General features: G+C 45.2%; 1 protein-coding gene across 1 annotated transcript in view; it reads right to left on the reverse strand.

Moving 5' to 3' along the window:
* dlgap4b (discs, large homolog-associated protein 4b) overlaps nt 1-20,110 on the reverse strand; it is a gene marked incomplete at its 5' end in the record, with an annotated part of 36,483 nt that extends 16,373 nt beyond the window's left edge. Inside the window, 5 exons of the mRNA XM_083667962.1 lie at nt 11,668-11,926; nt 15,164-15,317; nt 16,370-16,459; nt 18,152-18,366; nt 18,887-20,110. Coding sequence (XP_083524088.1) covers nt 11,668-11,926; nt 15,164-15,317; nt 16,370-16,459; nt 18,152-18,366; nt 18,887-20,110 — 1,942 coding nt within the window. The remainder of the gene's footprint in view (nt 1-11,667; nt 11,927-15,163; nt 15,318-16,369; nt 16,460-18,151; nt 18,367-18,886) is intronic.
* Nucleotides 20,111-21,916: the final 1,806 nt, after the last annotated feature.

A 21,916-nucleotide genomic window follows, 5' to 3' on the forward strand; every position in this document is an offset into this window, starting at 1 on the left:
TCTGAATACCCATCTGCAAAGCAGTTTGAGGATTTGCAAACAGCCATCTTTGCCGTTCCAACTTAATCAAGCTCAGGCTGTACGAGCTGTTGGCATGCACCACCAAACTAAAATCCTATTAAATAGGAATGAGTAGCTGTTTTTACTTAACCAGAAGGGAACACAAAAACAACAACAGAGCACTTTGTTTCTATATATTTTTTTTTTTACTGGAAGTGGAATGTGAGTGGGCAATGGGCATCATTCTTCTCATGCCATCTGGACACTGGTGGCATTGCTGTCCACCACCCAGTGGTGTTAGCGCACCATACGTTATCTGGGCATTAAAACAACACTACCATGGATATAGAGTAGACCAGAAACAGCATTTTCAGAAACAGCATCCAGGAAACCTGTTGGTCTAAACTGACTCCTGTTCAACTGAACCTTGGCACTGAGGCAAGGCTACTAATGATAATCAATTCCATGTAAAAACAGAACTTGGTCACATCCAGACTACATTCACCACCCAGCGGCATCAAAGACCATGGCAGCAACAGCCCCTTTCTCACTTTCTTACTCTGCATAGTCTATACGAGTCCCTTTACCTCCCTCTCTCTTCATCCCACTCTTGCTCAGCAGGCTCTGGATTCCGACAAGCACTGGAGCAGTGAACAGACGAGATGAAAGGTTACAGGGCTGTGTTGACAGCCTGATGGTTATTACATGAGGGAGGAATGACGCAGCCAAAAGGTGTCGGAATTCAGGCGGCCATGTTTTTTCGGCTGCAGCTGCTGTCACTGGCAACAGGGCACAGATTTAACACCTGCTTGACGCTTCGGGGGTGGGGTGGGGTGGGTGGGTTGCTGGGGGGTTGCTGGGTGTGAGCTTACCAGTGAATTGCATACTGTCATTAAGGGGGATGAACACCCTATGAACACTGCCAGGGGGATGAACACCCTAAGTGGGACAAGGGCTTTTCACTGCTGAGGATGGTGCCAAATAATGCTTACAATGGTAAATAGGGTGGGTGGACAGATACTGCCAGTTGCTGTGGCAACATAGAAGGGTGGAGGCAAAATAAGCCTATATTTATTGCCATTTGTCATTCCCCTCTGAATCAACTGGAGATGTCAGTTTAATTTAGGAGTGACACTGAGTTTAAAATGATGGCCATATGGACCTCAAGACAGGAATGACAGGATTCACTCATTACCAGAGAGCCCAATCTAGACCATTGACGAAAACGTTAACTTAGAAAGTTAGCAAATCAAGAGCTTATTTGTGGGTCTCCCTCAAAATACGAGAACAGAAAAAAGAAACTGGTCAATGTGCCTCAGCAAGCAATGGGATTGGCCATTCCTGGACAAAGGAGAGACGAATCAGCTGCCTGCTCTCCCCACCCTGGCAACCCAGAACCCAACCCCAAACTGTGCTGCTTATCCGCAAGCCTTCCAGTCATCCTACTTAGACACTGGTAATCTCTCCACAAAACATAAAGGATTTAGACTTTCTTTGCCGTGGCTTGGCTAGGGACTGGCTAGGGACCTCAGTCCATTGAATGGCCACTCTAGCCAAGTGAACTCCCCAACCCATTTTTTTCTATTCACTACAACTCACAGCAAAAAGGAACCAAAACAATTGGGACTATGCCATTGTTCTGAATCCACTGTGTAGCCACAAGCTACTGGGCATACTTTCCCAACTCGATGTTTGTGTTTGTCACGACTCAAGCTATCGCAAGGATAGCTTTAAACAAGGCTAGATATTAGCCAACTAAGCCCTAGGCGCAAATTAAACACTGATATGAGATTTTCTGGACTACACATTGAGTTGTGAGTTTCTACTAACTAAACATTACAGTGAGGCTGATCTCCAGAGGGCAGATTGGGAGGAGTTTGAGAGGATGGTAGTTTGGAATGGTATGATCTCATGGGGTCATACCCACACGTACTGCTGATCTCTCTGCTAACACCCAAGTATTACTGTCATATTATGAGCTTATGGGTATGAATGACTCATTCGCTGTCCTTTCACTGCTTGAACCTATCTGTTCGCTAGCTTAGGCAGAAATTGGACTTGGAATGCGTGACACTAAAATGTTTTAGTGGCCCTCTGGTGACTTACCACTCTTTAAATAAATGACAGTAAAAACATTACTGTCGATTCACCACAGTCGAGTTTCCTCCCTTACCCAACTGCATTCTACAGTTACTCATGAAAAGCTTCTGTCAGGGGAATTGTCTAATCACGATCCTTCAATCACATTCCTTCATCACTGTTCATGGTGACACGTAATTTCAGGGCTGACAATACCAAAATACACACTATTTATTTACCCCTCCAAGCAAAGAGTACACATTCACAACCAAGAACGCTGCCCATTTAATTTCCTGATCATTACCGTCTCATATCTCTAAATCTCCTCAACATGGCAGCAGATTTTGCACGGTAGCAGATAGCAGACGCAGCTAATAGAGGGCACAGGGTCCAGATGTGCTGTTTAACCGGCTGGCTAGAAGAGATTATTCTTATTACGCTAATTACAGTAATGAACCATTTCACTGGGAGAGCTACTGAGCTGCTGACCCAATCTGCCGCCCACGACAGAAGGGAGGACATGGGGATAAGTGTGTCTGCCATTTTAGAGGGTGGGTAAGCTGCCTAGCACTCTGTTGACAGGGTGAGACGACCCTACAATTACTTGAAATCGTCCCTAATGACTAAGAGCTGTTCTGGACTTTGAGCGCCTGTGTGAATTGCCGTTTAAACTTCTCTCGGATTTGGTTTGGTTATAAGCTTCACATTCTGACCCCAGCGACATACCAAACTGCATGAAAGGACAGAAGGCACTGCCACCCTGCTATGCTTGAAATACAACCCTGCAGCAGACAGAGATTTCCACTCATGTAATGTTAATCATGCGTCTTGCCGGCATTAATTGGCCCAAGGGGGATGCTAGAGTAAACTACTGAAATTCTGAAATTACACTGATTGGACAACATGTTTACTGTAGAGTTGTTTAACAGGGCTTTCTTTGACTTCGTACAGTACACTGCAAAATACTTGTTTCACTTGTTTAAACAGGCATTCTAACTATAATTTACTACTATAAATGTTGTATTTTATGTAATGCAGCATAAACTTACTGTATATGAAACAGTGTCTGTAGAAATGTCTGTGAAAGGCTTGACTGGAGATGGTGCTGTAAAGAAGACAGAAAGGGAGAGAACAATTCTCCCTATCCTTTCTCTCACCAACGTTTTCCTCCTGGTTGCCAAGTGGCCCACTGCCTTGCCAGCTGACCCGTCTGTGCCGTTTAATCTAATACCAGCCATGAGACGCTGCACGACATAGGTGGACACAAAAGGTTGCCAATCTCTCTCATGCTCCTCTCCAACCGCCAACAACATCACCCCATGTACCCACATACGAAGACAGTAAGTCTGAAACACAAACAAAGGCTCCAACAATACTCTTAAACCACACAGACACTCTTAAAATCTGTCACTATTTGGCTTCAGTTCATTGGGTTGTGTATACAGACCACACTGATGCCAAGTTCTCAGTATAAGGTGAAAGTGGTTTGGAAGGTCAGATGGGCATGGACACTGAAAAGAAAAGCAATTAACTGAAACTACCTCAGAGTTAAGTTCATTATGTTTCGCCTATCAACAGAAATTATATTTACATACCATAACTGTATATTAAACTAAAAGTGCCACGGTGGTTACAGTAGCTTCCAAAAGAAAGTTCAGATGCTCTTTAAAGTTTGTCCTTACATTCTATTTCAGGCATCTAGGTGTTGTCTCAGAGAAGAACAGTGGTTCAATTATAACTCTGTTGCCCTCACTGACTCTATCCCGCGTCTCACAGCTACACAGCACCCCACTTACTCAGCCTCCCTTACTCAAGGGAGGGACAGTCCTTGCATGAGAGCACAAATGGTCAAAACATGTGCTCCTGATGTCAGCAACATCAGAGTACTCTAATCAAGTGCACACTGTGGTAGTAGGGGGATGCTCAATAATTGATCAGGTGGTGGGTGCATTAAACAATCCTCTGGTACTGGAGGCAGGCCCCTGGAAAAGCTCAAAGGCGATAAAAGCACTTGAGGGGGGAGAGAAAGCTGCTGATATATGGCCCTCCAGGCATCAGATAAATATCTATGGATGGAGGAGAGCGAGCAGCAACATTGGTCTGGTGTCTGCCTCAACATGTTAGGGCTAAACCTGAGAAGGGAGTGACCAAGTGTAAATAGCACTAGTTGTTTCTGTCTGTCCTTGTGCTGAATTAAGTGCTCTATGGTAACAATGAGTTGCCATGCTAAACAGACAGAAGTCACGTGGCACACATTATTATAGAGAGAGAACTGCTCCATTGTATATGCTTTCGTCTTACCTGGTGACTCTTCTAAATGCACCTTTGTGTTTTGCACCGTTGTGTACAAGGTCAATTCTGTACATTAATAGCAAGGTTGTTTTATCAGTTCAGCAATGATTTAAGTAGGACATCAACTGTAATGTGCAACTTGAACATTTTCAGAGCAATACTCTTGCACACACATCATTATGAGTGCTGAGGTCGATAAGATACATCATACAAATGTGAAGACTATTACATAACAATTCACTGTTCAATACCCACACCAGTATACTGGCTACAAATGAACACAGAATACCTAAAGTCACACATAATATTACCCTATATGAAACAACCTGACATTGCCAGAGCAAAAGAGTTTGAATATGTCGTGACACCACCCCGGGCTTGCAATGACTACATACTATCTAAAAAAAAAAAAAATACAAATGACTGATATTGAGCGACGAAAGTGCATCACTGTCTGGGTCAAAAGTAGAATCTGGCCTCTATTTGACCAAAATAAGTACAGTCGCATTATTGTTTATAGTATGGAGAGGGTCACGCAGCTTACGATAATGAAATGAGCATGACACGATATTCTCTAGTCAAGAAACGACTTACCTCCGGAATAAATAAACACATACGCACCATTGAAATGGCTCAAATCAAGACAAAAAAAAACCCACTGCCGACACTGGCTTCTGTCAAGGACAAGAAATAGCAGCTTTTGATTCAGCTCTCTTTTGTTTTGCTCAGGAAACGGTCCCTTTGACATGACCGGGAGGGAGGTGTGGCGACGAGGTCAAGAGCGCCGCGATGTGGATACTTTTCACCACGTGCGGTGATTCTCAAGAAATGCATTATTGCGCTGTTACAATATTTTGTGGCATACACATTTGATGTAATGACTCTATGAAAGACAAGTGTGTTTCAGCGAAGGCTAAGAACGGTTGCGTACATGCAGGACTGTGTCAGGCAAGTTGGTGAGAATATGTTTTGTGTGTGCATTACAAGAAAAAAAAAAGATTCCAAGTCAGATTCCGAGGCGTAGCTGTCCCTTCACGCACTCATCAATGTTCCATTCTCGCCTCTTTGCGCAATTTGCACAATCTTGCATGCAAGACAACCGACAACAACCAGGCTATGTTACAAAACACAACACGACATAACAGTTAGACTACCTCCTAGCCTTGCTATCCGGCTACCTACCGGAGAGAACCAGATTCCATGGACCAGCCAGGTTTCTATCAGCGTGGTCACCAGAGACAGTAAAAACTTCAGAGGTGAGAGCGACGAGCGGTCAGGAACTGTAAGAGAACGCTTGCAGACTGGAGAGTACAGGAACCGCTGAATGATTTCATTGCAATCATATCCGAAACGTATACGATTGGTTTAATATCATCTACATCCCGCCCCTTAATCGAGGACCCATTCATGCCTGCCTCTCCTCTCTAACTATTGATACAAAATCAAGGCTTGTTGTTACTATATTTTTTAAATTTATTGTAGGGTTAGTGTTAGGGTAAACCAATGATCTATACCGACATGGCCACATTCAGAGTGAATAGGGATACTATGCTCTATGTACGGGTGCCCTTATATTTTCTAGGATGGCAGGTGACCTCAGATAGAGGTTAATAAGATTGAACACACTGTTAAACTAACTCAGGGTTGGGCAAAATAGCCAAAGAGCCACAAAAATATTCTGGGATTGTGATATGAATACCTATTCATCAATCTATGGAAGAACTGTGAATGAAACAGAAGACTGTTTAATTCAAAGTAAGTCTTTTTGTGGTGCTAGAGATGCATCCATACACTGCAACAACAAACACAAATACATTTTTCAGAGAACAGAAGTACATTTTTCAATGAATTGATAATAGCCTATGCACCTACAGTATTGATGATGACTTGGGGCATGCTAGCTTGGTTTGATGTCATAATGGATGCTGTCATAAAGCGGTTGCCAAGGGGAGAGAGTCTTGGTGGGAGAACATTCTGGGAGACAGGTAGTTGCAGAAAGACAGCACATTGGTAAGTATCTCTCTCATATTGTCAAAAAATGACAGATATACAGTATTTTTCAGCCTTCAAGTATGATATATTTTCTTCTCTATATATACAGTAGTACTGTATACAAACCATATAGATTTCGGAACTATTTCTTTAGTTCAAACAAATATTTCAAGGGTCCAATAAGGTATTTAATCTACTGTAAATACATTTCTCTCATCTGATTTGAAGTACATTTTAATTAGGATTTATGTGGCATAAGGCATAGTTTGAATTATGATTTCAGGTTATCAAAGACAGCTACTATCAAAAAGTGGATAAGCTTAGGTCAAGAGTCCTCTACACTTTTGACTACACCGGTAAGTTGATCACAGATTGTTGAGTTTGGATACTTGTTTGTGTAGGGCTGTCTTACACAATTTGTGAGGCACCAGAAAAAGCATTATTGATTGGAGGGTACTCTGGCATTGGTATATGTACTGTACAGTAGCCAGGCCATAGTGTAGCATTTTACAACAAAAATGTATTCAAGCAAGTTGTGTTCAAATCAGATTATGCCTGGTTGTCATGGTAATCATGGCATGATGTCATGGCATGATGTCACTGTCAGAGGGTTTTAGGCTGTTATTGCTAGGCGATGTGAGGTACAGTACTTTTACAAGGTTGTGCTGTAAATACGTTTGGCATGACAACGACAGTAATAGGCGTTGGCTTGGCGACCAGGTGACTACTGAGTGGTATGGTTGGTCAATACCATAGTAATAGATACAGGTAGATAGGTAGATACCGGTAGAAACTGTTTTCTCCATAGAGATATATACAGTTATATATCTAAGGTTCTATCTATGATCAAAACTGCAAAGCGTGATGTCACAGTAAGACATGATGTCACAGGGTTGTCAATGATATTCTAGAACTATGGGGTTTAGCAGTTACAGGGACACTAAAGAGGTTATGTGAGTTCGATATCTAGCAGGGAGTTTGATAACAATTTGATAATATGAACTTTTCATCAAGCTGTTTATTGGATGATCAAATTGAATAGAATTTGAATTTGTATCTGTTTAAGGTATATGCTGTGAGTGTGTTAGGCTATCCCTCATTGTTATAGAGTTGCATTCCATCAGTAGCAGCAACACACAGACTTACTTATGCTCAAAAACTCTTTCTCACTAAGAACAGTCAATATGGAAGAGTGGAGTAATGTCAGTCAAGACGACTGGTGTTTTGGTGACGAGGTGGGCCTACTACAGCAGAAGGAGAGAGGGCTAGAGAAAGTATGCAGACTGTTGACGAGGAAAGTGCCACTCAAAATCCAGCTCTTCGTAAAATATCTAAAAAGGGATAGAGAGAGAGGAAGAGAGGAGGGATATAAGACACTCGACAAGGAGAGGAAAACGATGGGAGAGAAGAACAGGATGGAAACGGAGGCAGTGAAGAAGAAACTGCGAAGGACGGACAAGGAGCTTCCAAAGAGGGAGATAAAAGAGAGAGAGGAGAGGAAGAGAAGAGACAGAATGAGTGAGGAGGAGGAGAGGGGGGAATGTGAGAAGAGATGGGAGATGGAGAAAGAGGAGTTGGTGATGGAGGAGACGAGTGCGAGCGACCTAAAGCGAGAGCTTGAGGACGAGAAGAAGAGGATGGAGAAACTGATGATGATCCAGAAACAGAGAAAGGAGATGTACGAGATGGAGAGATCGGGAAGGATGACTGTGGAGGGATGGAGAGACTGGACCAGTGAGGAGAAAGAAGTCCTGAAGAAAAAGCTGTGGAGGGAGGTAGAGGAACGAGCGAGGGGGAAAATAAGAGAGAAGGAGGCAAAGAAGATGCAGAGAACGCAACCCAGTCTGCAGGAGAGAATGAATGAGCGAAGAGAGAGGGAAGCGAGGGAGAAGAGAGAGGAAAAAAAAGAAGAAGTGTACATTGAAATGTTAATGGTACAAAAGACTGAGAGAGAAGCAAGGGAAAGGGAAAAGAGAGAGCCACAGAAAATAAAGCAAGAAGGTACACAGAGAAAGACTGAATTAGAGAGAGTGAAATGTCTGGAAAGTAAGACAGAGGAGGAGAAGAGAGAAAGAGGGAAAGAGGGGAGCGCAAGCTTGGAGGAGAAGAAACGGCAGCAGGAGAAGACAATAGTTGAGAAGATAAATACAGAAATTGGATTTATGGAAAACAGAGAGGAAAGAAGGAAAAAGGAGCATAGTAGAAAGAGGAGGTTGGAGGAGGAGAGACAGCAGGAGGAGGACAGAAGAGAGATGAAGTTTGAGGAGGATGAGGAAGAGAATAATAAGAAAAATATAGACGAAGATGAAAATCTAAAATCAAAGGAGGAGAGGACCGTGAGAGGGATGGAAAGAAAGCATGAGACGAGAGTGAGAAAGTTGGAGAAGAGAAAAGAGGAGAAAAACATAGCTAAGAAGGAGGAGGAATACTTAGTGTGTGATGAAGAGTGGTCACAGACTCACTACGGTGAGAGGGGAGAAAGAACTGCCAGTGGTGATGGTACAAGTGTCAAAGGAACCAAACAAGTAGAAAGAAATACCACAGAGAAAAGGAAAGACAGTCTGGAAGAATGCACAGAGAGTCAAGATAGCATGAGTGAGGAAATAAAGCAGCAGGATGAGGAGAGAGAGGGGGGTGAGGAAATAAAACGTAACCATTGGGAGATAGATAAGTATGAAAAAGAATGGACAGGAGAGAGGAACCGGTTAACAAGGAAAATAAAGTTGGTCTCCATCCAGACTGGTAATGAATGGACAGACAGATGGCCTATGGAGAGGAAGGAAGGAAGGAAGAAAGAAAGAAAGAAAGAAAGAAAGAAAGAAAGAAAGAAAGAAAGAAAGAACGAAGGAAGGAACGGAAGGAAGGAACAGAAGGACGAGATGTAGACCATACAGCCAGTCAGCACGAAGCAAAGGTAAGAGAGGGCTATGGTGGTTATGATCTCGACTGCTTATTGGATAGTAGATTTGTGAAATGATTGACTACAATTTATATTAACAAATATAAATCAAATCAAATCGAATTTCTCACTTATCGCATACAGTTGTAATAGACAAAGTGAAATGTTTTGGGATCTTGCTCCACGCTCAACAAAGCAGCAACAACAATTCAATAATAAGTAATAAAAGTGACAAAAAGTGACAATAGTACTAGTGCAGTAATGACAGTGCAATAATGTGTGCGATAATGTCAGATGTCTTCTGATCAAAGGGGGGGGGGTGGTTATTATTTAAATACCATGGTTGGAAGTCGGGTATAAAGACAGAATGTAGAGGTCAGATTCTTTCTCTTTGTCTTGGTCTCTGGTCTCAGCTGATGATATGTGCGTACTGTATAAGCTAACCATGTGGTTTGCTTCTCTCTCTCTCTCTCTCTTCTCTCTTTCTCTCTCTCTATTTCTCTCTTCTCTCTCTATCTCTCTCGCTTCTCTCTCTCTCTCTCTCTCTCTCTCTCTCTCTCTCTCTCTCTCTCTCTCTGATGTTATTTCAATGGCTGGAAAAAGAGCTAAACTAAGGACCTGATGACCGTTGGTAAACAGATGAAAAATGTAAAGGTAAGAGTGGACTTCAGGGACATACAGGGAAACCAGCTGATTGACACACACAATTTCTAACTGCCATGCTCTTGTCTTTTTTTTTTCAGATAATAAAGGATCCATGCATACTAGAAAAATAAAAGTTCTTTGCATCAAATGTGTGCGTATGTGTATGTGTTTTTAGGATAAGACTGTTGTTTTAAGTTAAGTAAGTTGAAGTCAAAGAGGTATTCACATTCACGCACGCACACGCACGCAGACACACACGCACGCACGCACACACACACACACACATTCTAGCGAATGTGCAGAGGGGAATCAGACTCTGTTATTAGTTAGCAAGTTAAACACCATTTTGAATGACCTCCCAGACTTTATCATCTTGTCAGTCTAGTGTATGGAAAAATGCTGAGTTTCCTGGTCAAAATGGTGCATTACACTTTGGGAAAATGGCAGTTAGTAGTCAGGTGAAATGTGAAAGCAAGTTATTTGATGACCTTCAAATCTTTTGAGAAATGTCATTGAATCCCGTAATGGAATTTGTGTACAGATTTTCACTGGCACATCCCTTTGGTGTGTGTGTGTGTGTGTGTGTGTGTGTGTGTGTGTGTGTGTGTGTGTGTGTGTGTGTGTGTGTGTGTGTGTGTGTGTGTGTGTGTGTGTGTGTGTGTGTGTGTGTGTGTGTGTGTGTGTGTGTGTGTGTGTGTGTGTGTGTGTGTGTGTGTGCGTGTGAGCAAGAAAAAGAAAGCTCAACCCCCTATCCCTGCTAAAGTCACAGGTGGCCAAGGCCTGGACCAGAGCCAAGTGTAGTGTCTTTCTCGTCTTGTTAGATGTGAGATAACACAAGACCAATGTCCAGGATGTAATGTTGGCAGCACTCCAGCTCAGTCAGCCACTGCTACAAAATGGCTACTTTTCTGTTATCAAAGTGTACACCGTCTGATAAAGCCACCAGCCCAAAATGAAAAGATGAATACACTGCTCTCATGGAGTTCTTACACAGCTTATTGGATATTGCTTAAGTGTAGGGAAGCATATAGTAGTATTTATGTGTGTTTGTGTATATTTATGTGTGTTTGTTATACTGTGTCTTCACCTTTCCCAGGTGAAGACACAGTATAATAGAACCCATAATGCTTGGGCAAGGCATTGTATCAGGGTTTTTTTCTTTCAGTTCTCATCAATGATGACTAATTGAAAGACACGGTACAGTTGTGGTTGCCCTGTACAAATAAATCTGTACAAAGCTCCATGTTGAAACCATTGTTGACATCATTCAGTTTTCAATCGCAGTTTTAGGCTTCTATGAGGTCACTTCATTGCTATGGGTTGGGTTACACCTCAATCAAACAAACCAGAGGTGGCATGAGAGAAAACTAATATAGAGAATCTTGGCACTTTTGAAACCCACCTTGGATGAAAATGTAATGTAATATTACAAGGTCTCAAAGTCTGCTGCAGCTGCTAGATGACATCAATCCACTAAAAATAAGCAGACCTCTGACAAGAAATATGATATGTGATCGATGAAAGAAAGACCAGACATCTCTCCATAATAGCTGTTACAATCACAGTTTGCTGTTTTTGTCTTACAACATTCAATTGACAGTGTCAAGCCTTCTCAAACAGCTAAGAAAACAACTCTACTTTTTTGAATTCACCTTTTGGGAGCAGAAAAAGTGTGGGACTCTTTTAACATGTCCTTGATTCACTCTTCAAGCACCATGTGTGTTGTGACCTACTCCATTTGGTACAGGTCTGGTACTCACCAGTACTGGTGCTATAGGTACGAACAGTGGTTGCAGTTGGCGGGGGCGAGTCCGAGTCCACGGAAGCAGTGTCGTCGTCCTGGGAACACCCGGCTTGGATGGCCCGCAGGTAGCTATGGCTACGGGATCTGAAGCACGTGGGCATGGGCAGATCTGGAGGCTCTACGATGGCCTGGGACAGGGAGCGGGAGAGGGAATCTCGGAACGCCGACTCGGTGCAGCTATCCTCGTAGCGCTGGCTTATCTCCAGGTCCCGTAGCTGGAGGGAGGAGGAGAAAGGCAGGTGGGCACAGGTGGCATGGGTGGCATAGGGTGGCATGTTGGAGTGGGTGGTGGTAGAGTGAGGGGCACAGCGTTGCATGGTTGCTTCTAGCTAGCTGTCCTGGGTTTGATTAGAAGTGGCATGGTTAGTCCAGGTGTCTGGGGGATCCCTGGGACAGCACAGCTGACTGTGTCTGTTTCAGGGTTGTTTCCACCTGTGGGACACATTTGGTGGGGCTGCAATAAAACCGGCCCAAAAGGACACTACTATAAAACAGGAGAAGGGAAAGTGGCCTTAAGCAGTAAGAGCTACAGGGGTGGTTTTCCTATAAGCAGTACCCTTTTCAAAAATCACCTGGTATACACCTGGAGCTAGTACATACTGTATATCAGTGGAGGCAGAAGGTAGAAATGGGATGATTGGCTCATTGCAATGCATGAGGATGGGCTCATTCTAATGCACGGAATGGGATGAGGAATGATATCAAACATATATTTGATCATGCATTACAATGAGCCCGTCCTCTAATTTCTGCATCAACCAGCCTCACCTACTGTATATAGCCTATACCCATGTCATTGCTCCATATATTGTTTGTCAACAGCTTTGCTGCCTTTGGGGTGAAATTAGGTTACATTAATATATTACAGTATCACATATTATCATAAGACTTGCATTTATAAATCAATTCGCAGCAACTTGTCAAAGTCGAAGGCAATTAAAAAGCTCAAAAGAGTAACAATCATTTGATACACAACCGCCAATTAATCTCAATCTAGTCCATGATTTTCAACCTATCATTGACTGACAAGGAATTCACGATGACAAAGAAAACGAGCAGAATCTTTTAAGACTACAAACTTAAGCAGCAAAAAGAGCTTTTATATTTTACTGAGCGACACAAACAATCTGACTCAGATTGCCAAAACATGGTGTTGGAGTGAAAAGAAATGTGATGAATACTGTGTTCTGAGTTTTCAGTCGCACAGTTGGCACTGTCACACTGTCAGTGGAAACAAATCAAAGGGCAGGGAGTAGAGACAGCTGGGAGAAGAGAGAGAGTGAGGGAGGGAGGGAGAGAAAAGAAAAGGAACAAATGATGTAAGATTTCATGTCCTTGTCTCCTTCCTCACCACTGGTAGGTGGAAGAACCGGATTATTATGTTTCCACAATATTCCACACACTGTTTTGACTCAATCCAGGGAAGTGGTCACTAAGGTAAGGTTGTGTTGGGACACAGCCTTTTAAGGGAATGAGGGAAGGGGGCACTGTGAGAGAAAGAGAATGAGAGGGAATGGGGTGGCAGTTCTTTACTAATTGGCATTAGGGTCAATTGGATAGTAACATTTTATCCCAATAAAATGTATAATGTGAAAAAATAATTTGAAAAGTAAAATGCTATTGCTATTTACTCATTGTGCAGTGTCATTTACATAACACCAGCACAACAATATGCCAGCCCAACGGTGTTTTCGCATGCCACACAATCTCACAGAAAATTGCTTCTGAAAAAAAAATCATGGACCACTATTTGGCTCTGACAGAGAAAAACTCCCAATAATTTACATATAAATTGACATTCATTTTCTGAATTCATATAACGTATAACGAATTTCCAAAGAATAGGGTCATAATGCTAATATGTATACTAATGGACCGTAATGCCTCATTTGACAGGCCCTTTGTAAAAGACCAGAGAGAATTCAGAGCGATTCTTCATAGTCACAGTGACCTTATCATTGGTAGGGTAATTGTGCTCTATAGTGTAAGTGGATTAGTTGGACCTCAAAGTGCCATTGTCACTCATTCAATTTTTGGCGCTCAGAACATTAAAATGAGAGACAACGAGAAAATGGAGACTTTTCACTCAATGAGAGTATTCCATTCATGCCATTCAAGCTGTTATCTGTGTAATTGCTCATTTTACAAGGCAAATGGATGCTCAGTATTTCAGGGTGGAAGAGGGGCCACTTGAAAATGACTGGGTAGCAGGTCGAATGTGCTTTCTGAGCTGTTTAAAAGGTGTATGAATGTGCCCTTCTAATTCATTAGGAGACTATTAGTCTTGTATACATCCAAATCACGTTGTTCTCACGTTGTTCTCACCGATCTGGCTTGGATTGAACTGGACAGAGCGATGGGAGAATGTGCTCGCAATTGCATTGGATGTTACATTCCAAGAACCCTCCCCCACACGCCCCTAGAATGGTTGTTTGTTGTTATGTGCGTTGTCTTTTCCAACCGGGTAGGACTATTTTGCAGAGAGTTGTTGCCTCTGCTAGCTCGCAACATTGTAGAAAATGGAAGAAAACCTGAAGGAAAAACTACTTTTTTTTTTTTTTTGGAGCTCCGGCCAAACAAGGTTTTTGATTGGTTTGACGTGTCGTAAGGCATCACTCATTTCAAACATGTTTCCACCCCTTTGTAGCTACTTTCTGCTAAGGATTTACCCAGACTTTCGAACTAAGAAAGCCTGGTCTCAACGATGTTCGGAGAGCATCAACTCTCAAGTTTAAAAGGAGTCAAGTTAAGAGAGAGACAGACGGTGCATCCCAATAATCTCTCCTCCATTCCTTGTATCCTTTCTCGTCACCTCCTTGAAGGAGATTCATTGGAGGAGATTTCTCTCCTCAGATATTCTTCTACAATGCTTTTTCAGAAGGAATCAAGGAGAGATGAATATATGGGAGACCACTGGGACGCACCCAGAGAGAGTGAGACCCAGAACAGTCCCACTTTATCTCTCTCTCTCTCTTTATTTTAGGTTAAAGATGTAATCAATGTGAAAAAAGCTAGTCTTCTGGTTGGCCAGGTGCATTCACCACCATAAACTCGTAAGATCCTTTCAACTCTTAAAAGAAGTTGACTGTAGAAGACTGTAGAACCATGGGTGCTTCTCAATCATCTAAAACGGCTTATTCTCCTCATCTCCTGCACTAGATAAGGCTGAGTCCCAATAGTCTTTCCTCTATTCCTCTCATCCTCTCTCCTCACTTACTTCTCAAAATGCATTGGAGGAGAACATCTAAGGTTCGTCCCTTTAGATCTTATCCTCCAATGGGTTTCCAGAGGGAAGCGGATTTGGAGACACGGGGCAAGGAATAGAAGAGAGACTATTGGGAATGAGGTACCATTCTTCATTCTGTTGCATCCATTACAATGACCCTGTCCTCTGAAGGTGACCCCCACCATTCTTTCCTGTCCCATCCACCTCATGGTGGATGACCTCTGACCTGTGCCATGCAGCCACTTCTCCCCAGGGTGCTGCAGCCCTGGCTGAAGTCCTCGTCGTCCCAGTTGGGGAATGTGGAGCCCCCCGGGCCCCGGATACAGTCCAGGTTGTCCAGGCTACGGTTGTTGGAGAGCTCTCTCAGAGAGGGAAGACAGCTGGGAACGAGAGAGGGATAGGTGGAGGGAGAGAGAGAGGGAGAGGGAGAGGGAGAGGGAGAAGAGAGGAGAGGAGAGGAGAGGAGAGGAGAGGAGAGGAGAGGAGAGGAGAGGAGAGGAGAGGAAAGGCACGAATGGTTGTGCAAATTAGAGAATGAGGGGAATGGGAAAGATGTATGTAGGAGGAGAGGGATGGCAAAGAAGAGGTGTGGAGCAGCAGGGACAGAGAGAAGGAATGGGGAGGGGAAGGTAAGATGGAAGGAGAATGAAAGAACAAAAGAGTAGCAGAGAGAAAATCAAGGGGATGATAAGGATGAAGAAGAGAGGGAAGAAAAGTGGATGAAAAGAGAGGTCAGGTCATTCCCTCAAACATAATTTCCCTTCAGACATTATCACTTTTATTACCTGTCATCACGACCCCAAAGCCTGAAGATCTCTCTCAAATTTCATTACAATATCCCCCCTCCCCCCTCCCCCCTCCAACCCCCCACCGAAGCATGCAAAGCCAATGATACCAGGTCAAGCATATGCAAAGATGTGAAGCTGTTTTCTACATCATGGTGCCAATATCAAAGAGCATTATGAAAACAAATCGAAATCCAGATCCGTTAATGATATTTCTGATGAGCTGTTTTCTTCCTTAATCCTGTCTTTACTGGCACACAGTGATAGTGACATGACATTGCACTGTCATGTGATGATGATGATCCTTGGGCAGAGACGGGGTACCCCCCTCCCCCGGCGTGGAAATTGCACTGGGGCACCTTTTATGGGGTAGGAGGGCAGGGGGGTGGGGGGTGGTGGTGGAGGTGGTGGTGGTGGTGGGGGCAGATAGCATTAAGAAGCTTGTGGGGTGGTGGTGGTGGGGAGGTTGTTGGGTGGGTGGGCAATTGGTGGTATGATGTTTGCATTTGGCGTTGCATGGGTGAATCAGAAGAGGGGCGGGATCTTGGGCTGGGAGACTGATTGATTGATTGATTGATTGGACAGCATCCAATCCGATGCCAGCGCCCCTCTGGTGGTCTATCCTGGTGACTGACCTGCTGACTGACCTGCCCAGTTGGTGCAGAGAGGACACACTGTGCAGAGGAGACCACAGCGCCTCCAGCTCCCCCTGCAGCATGGCGTAATCCAGGGCTCTGCTGCTCACGCCAACCAGGGTGGAGCGGACCAACAGAGGGAGAGCGGGGGTGGGCATTTTGGTTTTGGCAGGGGGAGTAGGGTTAGAATTATTTAGCAGGTTTTGAATAACTATGGTGTTTCACATGATAAGATGGTGACCACATGATGGTTTCTCTATATGATATTCATCTTAAGTAACTGTCCCTGCTACTTTCACATGGTGTATTGGTGTCTGGTATTAAACAGCTGCCTTTGACAATGACAGGAGAGACATTTTAAACATGTCTGTTGTGTCTGAGACAATAGGTGCATCCCAATAGGCTGTACTCTATTCCTCACATGATCCTCCTTCCTGGCTTCCTTCTCAAAACACATTGGAGGAGAAGATCTAAGGTTTTAGATTGCTCCTCTTAGATATTCTCTTCCAAGATGTTTTAAGAAGGAGGAGAGGAGAGAGGACACAAAGAAGCAAGGAAAGACTTTTGAGATTGACCAATGTGCTGCGCAACATCGCCAGGCCATGTGCTTGTTGGGGATGCTGCCCTCTTGTGTCTGTTTACTGAACTTGTTATTCCATTTCACATCACTCCTTTGAACTTCCTCCATTCCTGGTTGCTTGTAGTCTGGTCCAAATGATGAACATCATCTGCCAAAAAAACATCCCCTGATACAAGAAAGGTACATGGTGACCCGCAAACAAACTTACCAATCATCTTTGTTCCTGGAAGCAAATGAGACATTAGAAAAGACCGTAACAAAAAAACATTAGCTGCTCTTTCTTTGTTGTATTGAATAATGAATTCCTATTGGCGACGCATGAAGAGTCAAAGTTTAGCCCAACTGTTTGTCAGTACAATAGAAAGGATGCCAATGCACTACGTCCCCCTCTATCTACTGCGTGTAGATCAGTGTATCCGCTTCAGAAAGCATGTCATTCAAAGACAATGGGCTAGAATCCTAGTTAGTCAGAGAAGACGAGGCTCGGTTGTGGCTGAGTCACTGTCAGAGCAGAGCGTAAGGGATAAATCAACATTGGGGTGATTGGGGTGAAACTGTAATAGCGCTGTCTGTGTCATTCCAGCCAGGCACTTAGTTACGTTGCAGGAACGTCGTTAAATCACCGCGGAGGAAACGATAACAGAGCTTTGGCATGTGCAGGAGGCGGCGGGAGACTGACAGTGCTTAATCCCACGCGTGAGTGAGCACAGCTTGGCTGACTGTGTATGTGTGTGTGCGTGTGCGTGCATGTGTGTGTGTTTGTGTGTGTGTTTGTGCGTGTGTGTGTGTGTGTTTGTGTTTTTGTGTGGGTGTGTGTGTGTGTGTGTGTTTGTGTGTGTCTCTGTGTGTGTCTCTTTAGTATGCAGGGGCTGCTTACTGGCATGCCAAGAGCTAAAGCCTGGCAGTCTCTTTCCTGTATGTCACACCTCTACTTGAAATGGTGCCATTGGGTGTGTGTATGTGTGTGTGCATGTGTGTGTGTGTGTGTGTGTAGATATATTATGTGTGTGTACATAATATTAATTAAAACATCATTAATATTTCTCCTTACTGTTGTGCCAAATTTGATAATTAAATCGAGAGTACAAATGTGAGTGTTTTTAGTCACAGAGAGAGTGTACTCACAGGCAAATGAATCTAAGTGTATATTCCTGTGACAGGGATCGGTGCATACCAAATCTCTGTGAGACAGTCGACCTACAGTGAGGACTTACTTGCGTGGGGGGAGCTGGTCGCTCAGAGACTGCTGGGTAGCCCTTAAGTAGCTCTGGCGGCGCGCGGCGGTTTTGGGCGAAGGCTTGGGGCTGCCTTCCGAGTCGTCGCTGTCCTCAAGGTCGCCCATGGCCTTCACGTAGCTGCCGCTACGCATCCGTCGGCAGGGGATCTCATTGGCTCCCCCGCTGCGCCCCAGCGTGCCATAGCAGTCCCCCTATAGGGCATCAGTCCAAACATCTCACCCATTGTTTACATTATGATGATGATGATGATGATACGTTATATGATGTACGATTGCATTACATGCTATTAAATGGCATGGCACGTTCTTTCGTGACGTTTCACGATATTCAAAAAAGAACAATATTTGTACAGCATTTTAAAGCATTAGGACACAACGTTTGCTGAGCTCTTGACTGTTTGCTGAGCTGTCCTCTTCCATATCCCTCCTCTGAACTACTTGAAAACAAAGTTGACAGAATTTATATCAAAATATCGTTGCTAATCAAATCTCAAGAAAGCAATAGTAGTATTGGAAATTATTGTATTATTAATACTATTTCGACCTAGGTTTGATACCTCATCATTCAAACAGACTTCTGTCAGACCTGATGGATTGTCTTGAAAGTGCAGTATATTTGTGTGTGTATGTTTTTGAGGCTTTTTTTTGTTTTCCCTTTAACAATCGATGCACTTAAATAGAACAAGAAGCCTTCTCGATGTACTGTACTCACCCTTCCCCGCACTTGCAGGTAGTGGCAGGTCAGATCCTGCTGGACAGACTTGGACTTGGCGAGCATGGACCGGTCCAGGGTGGCCGACCCCTTTTGTACCACTTGTCTGGGCTGACCCAAGGTCAACGCTGACCAGGTGCCCCCCTTCATATAGTCATTGTTATTCATCCCCATATTAACCAGTCCTCCCTCACCCCCTCCTCCCCCCCCAGGTCCCGGCAGCGCCTGGTACTTGAGGTCGTTGGTCGTCTTGGACGAGCTGATGGTGTTGTAGCCGCTGTGTACGACGTACCGGCTCTGCCCTGCCCCCTGGTGGTCATGCCCGGCAGGGCGCCCCAGTGTCATCATGGCCACGGGGTTGCGGTAGTTGCTCAGGTCGCTGCTATCTAGGTCGTCCGAGCTCCAGTATCCCGACATGTTGGAGCGCGGCCGCCGCTTGTTGGCCCCCCCCTCCGTCTTAGCCCCGCCCCGGTCCTTGCTCTTGCTTCGGCGGTTCTGCTTCCCACCGCCGCTGCCGTCCTCGGTCCCGGACGAACCCCCGCCACTGCCTGCTGAACGCCCGTTGACGCCCTTCATGTTGTGTCCCTCCAGGGACTGGGACTTAGCGAAGAGCTTCTGGACCGAGTGCACCAGGTAGCGGATGCGCCCGGGGCTGTCTGTGCGCTGCTTGGCGGCCGCCACGGCCGTGGTGCGGTGGTATTGCAGCGTGCTGAAGCCGTCACGGGGACCCTGCTTCTCCAACTGGTCCAACAGGTTGGGCGGCAGACGGTTCATATTGGCCCTTCCGCCGATGGTGGCCGAGCCACTGGTGATCATCGGTGCATGGCTGCTCAGGCCCCCAAGTCCCATGCTCATGCCCATGCCCATTGACATAGAGGTGCCCATCGTCCCCGTGCTGATGCCCCCGATGCTATCCCCGCCCGGGGGGGAGAAGTCCGACTGGTCATAGTGGGAGTTATAGTGGATGCGAGGGAAGGTGCTGCTGTTGGATAGCTGGTTGTTGAGGGGGAGCATGCACTCGGGGGGCAGGGAGCCCTGGTTGACCGAGGGGTAGTGGTGGGGGTCCAAGGTTCCATAGTGGTCCATGGTGGTGGGGCTGAGCAGGTAGGGGCTCCGGGGGAGGGTGCTGGCCTGGTGGTGGGGGTAGAGGGGCTCCGGGGGACCCTGGGTGGGGTCGCAGGAGTCGGACAGGTGGCGGTTGCGGTTGGCTCCTAACCCTTTCATGGTGGTCAGGAGGGGCCCACCCTCTAGAAGACGCCCCAGCCAGGGAGAGACGACTGCCCTGGAGGATGACTCCTAGGAGAGAGAGAGAGAGAGAGAGAGAGAGAGAGAGAGAGAGAATGAGACAGAGAGAGAGAGAGAGAGAGAAAAGGGTCAGGTTCTGCGTAGACACAACCACACAAATGCATGCAGACACTTTCTCTTTCTCTCTCCCTCTCCCTCTCTCTTTATCTCTCTATCTCTCTCTCTCACACACGCACACACACGCACACACACACACACACACGCGCGCACACACACACACACACACACACACACACACTTGGGAAGGCACACAAACACACCCACTCACGCTTAGAAACAGCCTAAAGTCTTCAGTCAGCCTACAGTCTAGCACTGTGAGGGAAATATTTGGATCTCAATCAGCCAGCTTCCCACCGCTGCTTCCCACGGCGAACATCTGTGTTGAAACACTGGAAGTGGATGGAACAACAACAGTGCACAGAACAATGCAGAGTCGTAGCCAATGGGTCAGAGGGTGCATTTGGTCTTGTGAAAATGAACAATCACTGGCAGACACCCACAGCTACAGACACACCATTGTAGAGTATACTTTACTTGGCTATCTGAGACAACAAGTCTCTCCACATCAAAATATGTTGGCACTGTTAATATTAATCGAAAGCGGATCAGAAGCCTTGTTGTTAACAATGAAAGTGTAGGAAAGTCTTTGTATCTGATTCAAGCAGTGTGTGTGTGTGTGTGTGTGTGTGTGTCTGTGTGTGTGTGTGTGTGTGTGTGTGTGTGTGTGTGTGTGCGTGCGTGTGTGCCTGTGTGTGTATGTGTGTGTGTGTGTGTGTGTGTGTGTGTGTGTGTGTGTGTGTGAGTGCGTGTGAGTAACACTGAGCAAGTCTGTGTGTGTGATCTATTGAAAAGTTGATTTGATCTAAATATGTGTGTTTTATGAAACGGTAAATGCTATTTGTGTCAGTATTGTCGTGTCCTCTATTGTAGGCAATGAAAGTGTGCCGTAGAATGTCAGAATACGGCTGTGGATTTGATATTTGTGCCTTTTATACAGTAAAAAGGTAACTCAGCTACACTGTAGATGGTTTTGGAGAGAGAGGTGGCTGCCATTGTTGTACATACAGCATGAGAAGCCAGCTGAAACTCAGCAGGAATTCCCTCCTGTCATGTCCAACATCAAACCCACCACCCTCCCCATCTTCACAGCCTGCAGGTAAGGTACAGCACCAGTGCCTCTCCAGGAGAACCCTTACCACCAGGTAGCTCCCTCTCCCCTCCCAGCATCCCATCTGTCTCTCTGTCTCTTTTACACTCTCTCTCTCTCTCCCCCTCCCATTCTCTCCCATTCTCCCCCCCTACCCCCTCTCTCTACCTCTCTCCACTTCCAGCAGGCATCCCTGGCACCAGGCACCTTAATCGTGGTGCCAAGACCAGCGAGCAGACTGGCATTGTGAAGGCGGTAAAGAGGATTGGGCCAGTGGGTGGCTTTGGGTCTGGCTGGTCTGGCTGGTCTGGCTGATGCTTCTCCCTGCCCTGGCAGGTGGACTGTGCCAGTGCCATTCTTGGCGAGGTGGCAAGTATAGTATCTACTGTAGTATGCCATTCAAAGGGATGAAGGCTTGGTAGAAGCTGATTCCATGGCAGCCATGTTAGTGCCATTTGCAAAACTGACTAGTGTCAGTCCCAAGAATTTGCTGAATGTTAACAAGAACAAGCCAAGGCCAAGCCACTCTCATTGAGAATAGGAGCAATTGTCAGGTTTCACAGGGATTCACACAAAAA

The sequence above is a fragment of the Argentina silus genome, assembly GCF_951799395.1.
Source record: "Argentina silus genome assembly, chromosome: 4".
Taxonomy (NCBI): Eukaryota; Metazoa; Chordata; class Actinopteri; order Argentiniformes; family Argentinidae; genus Argentina; species Argentina silus.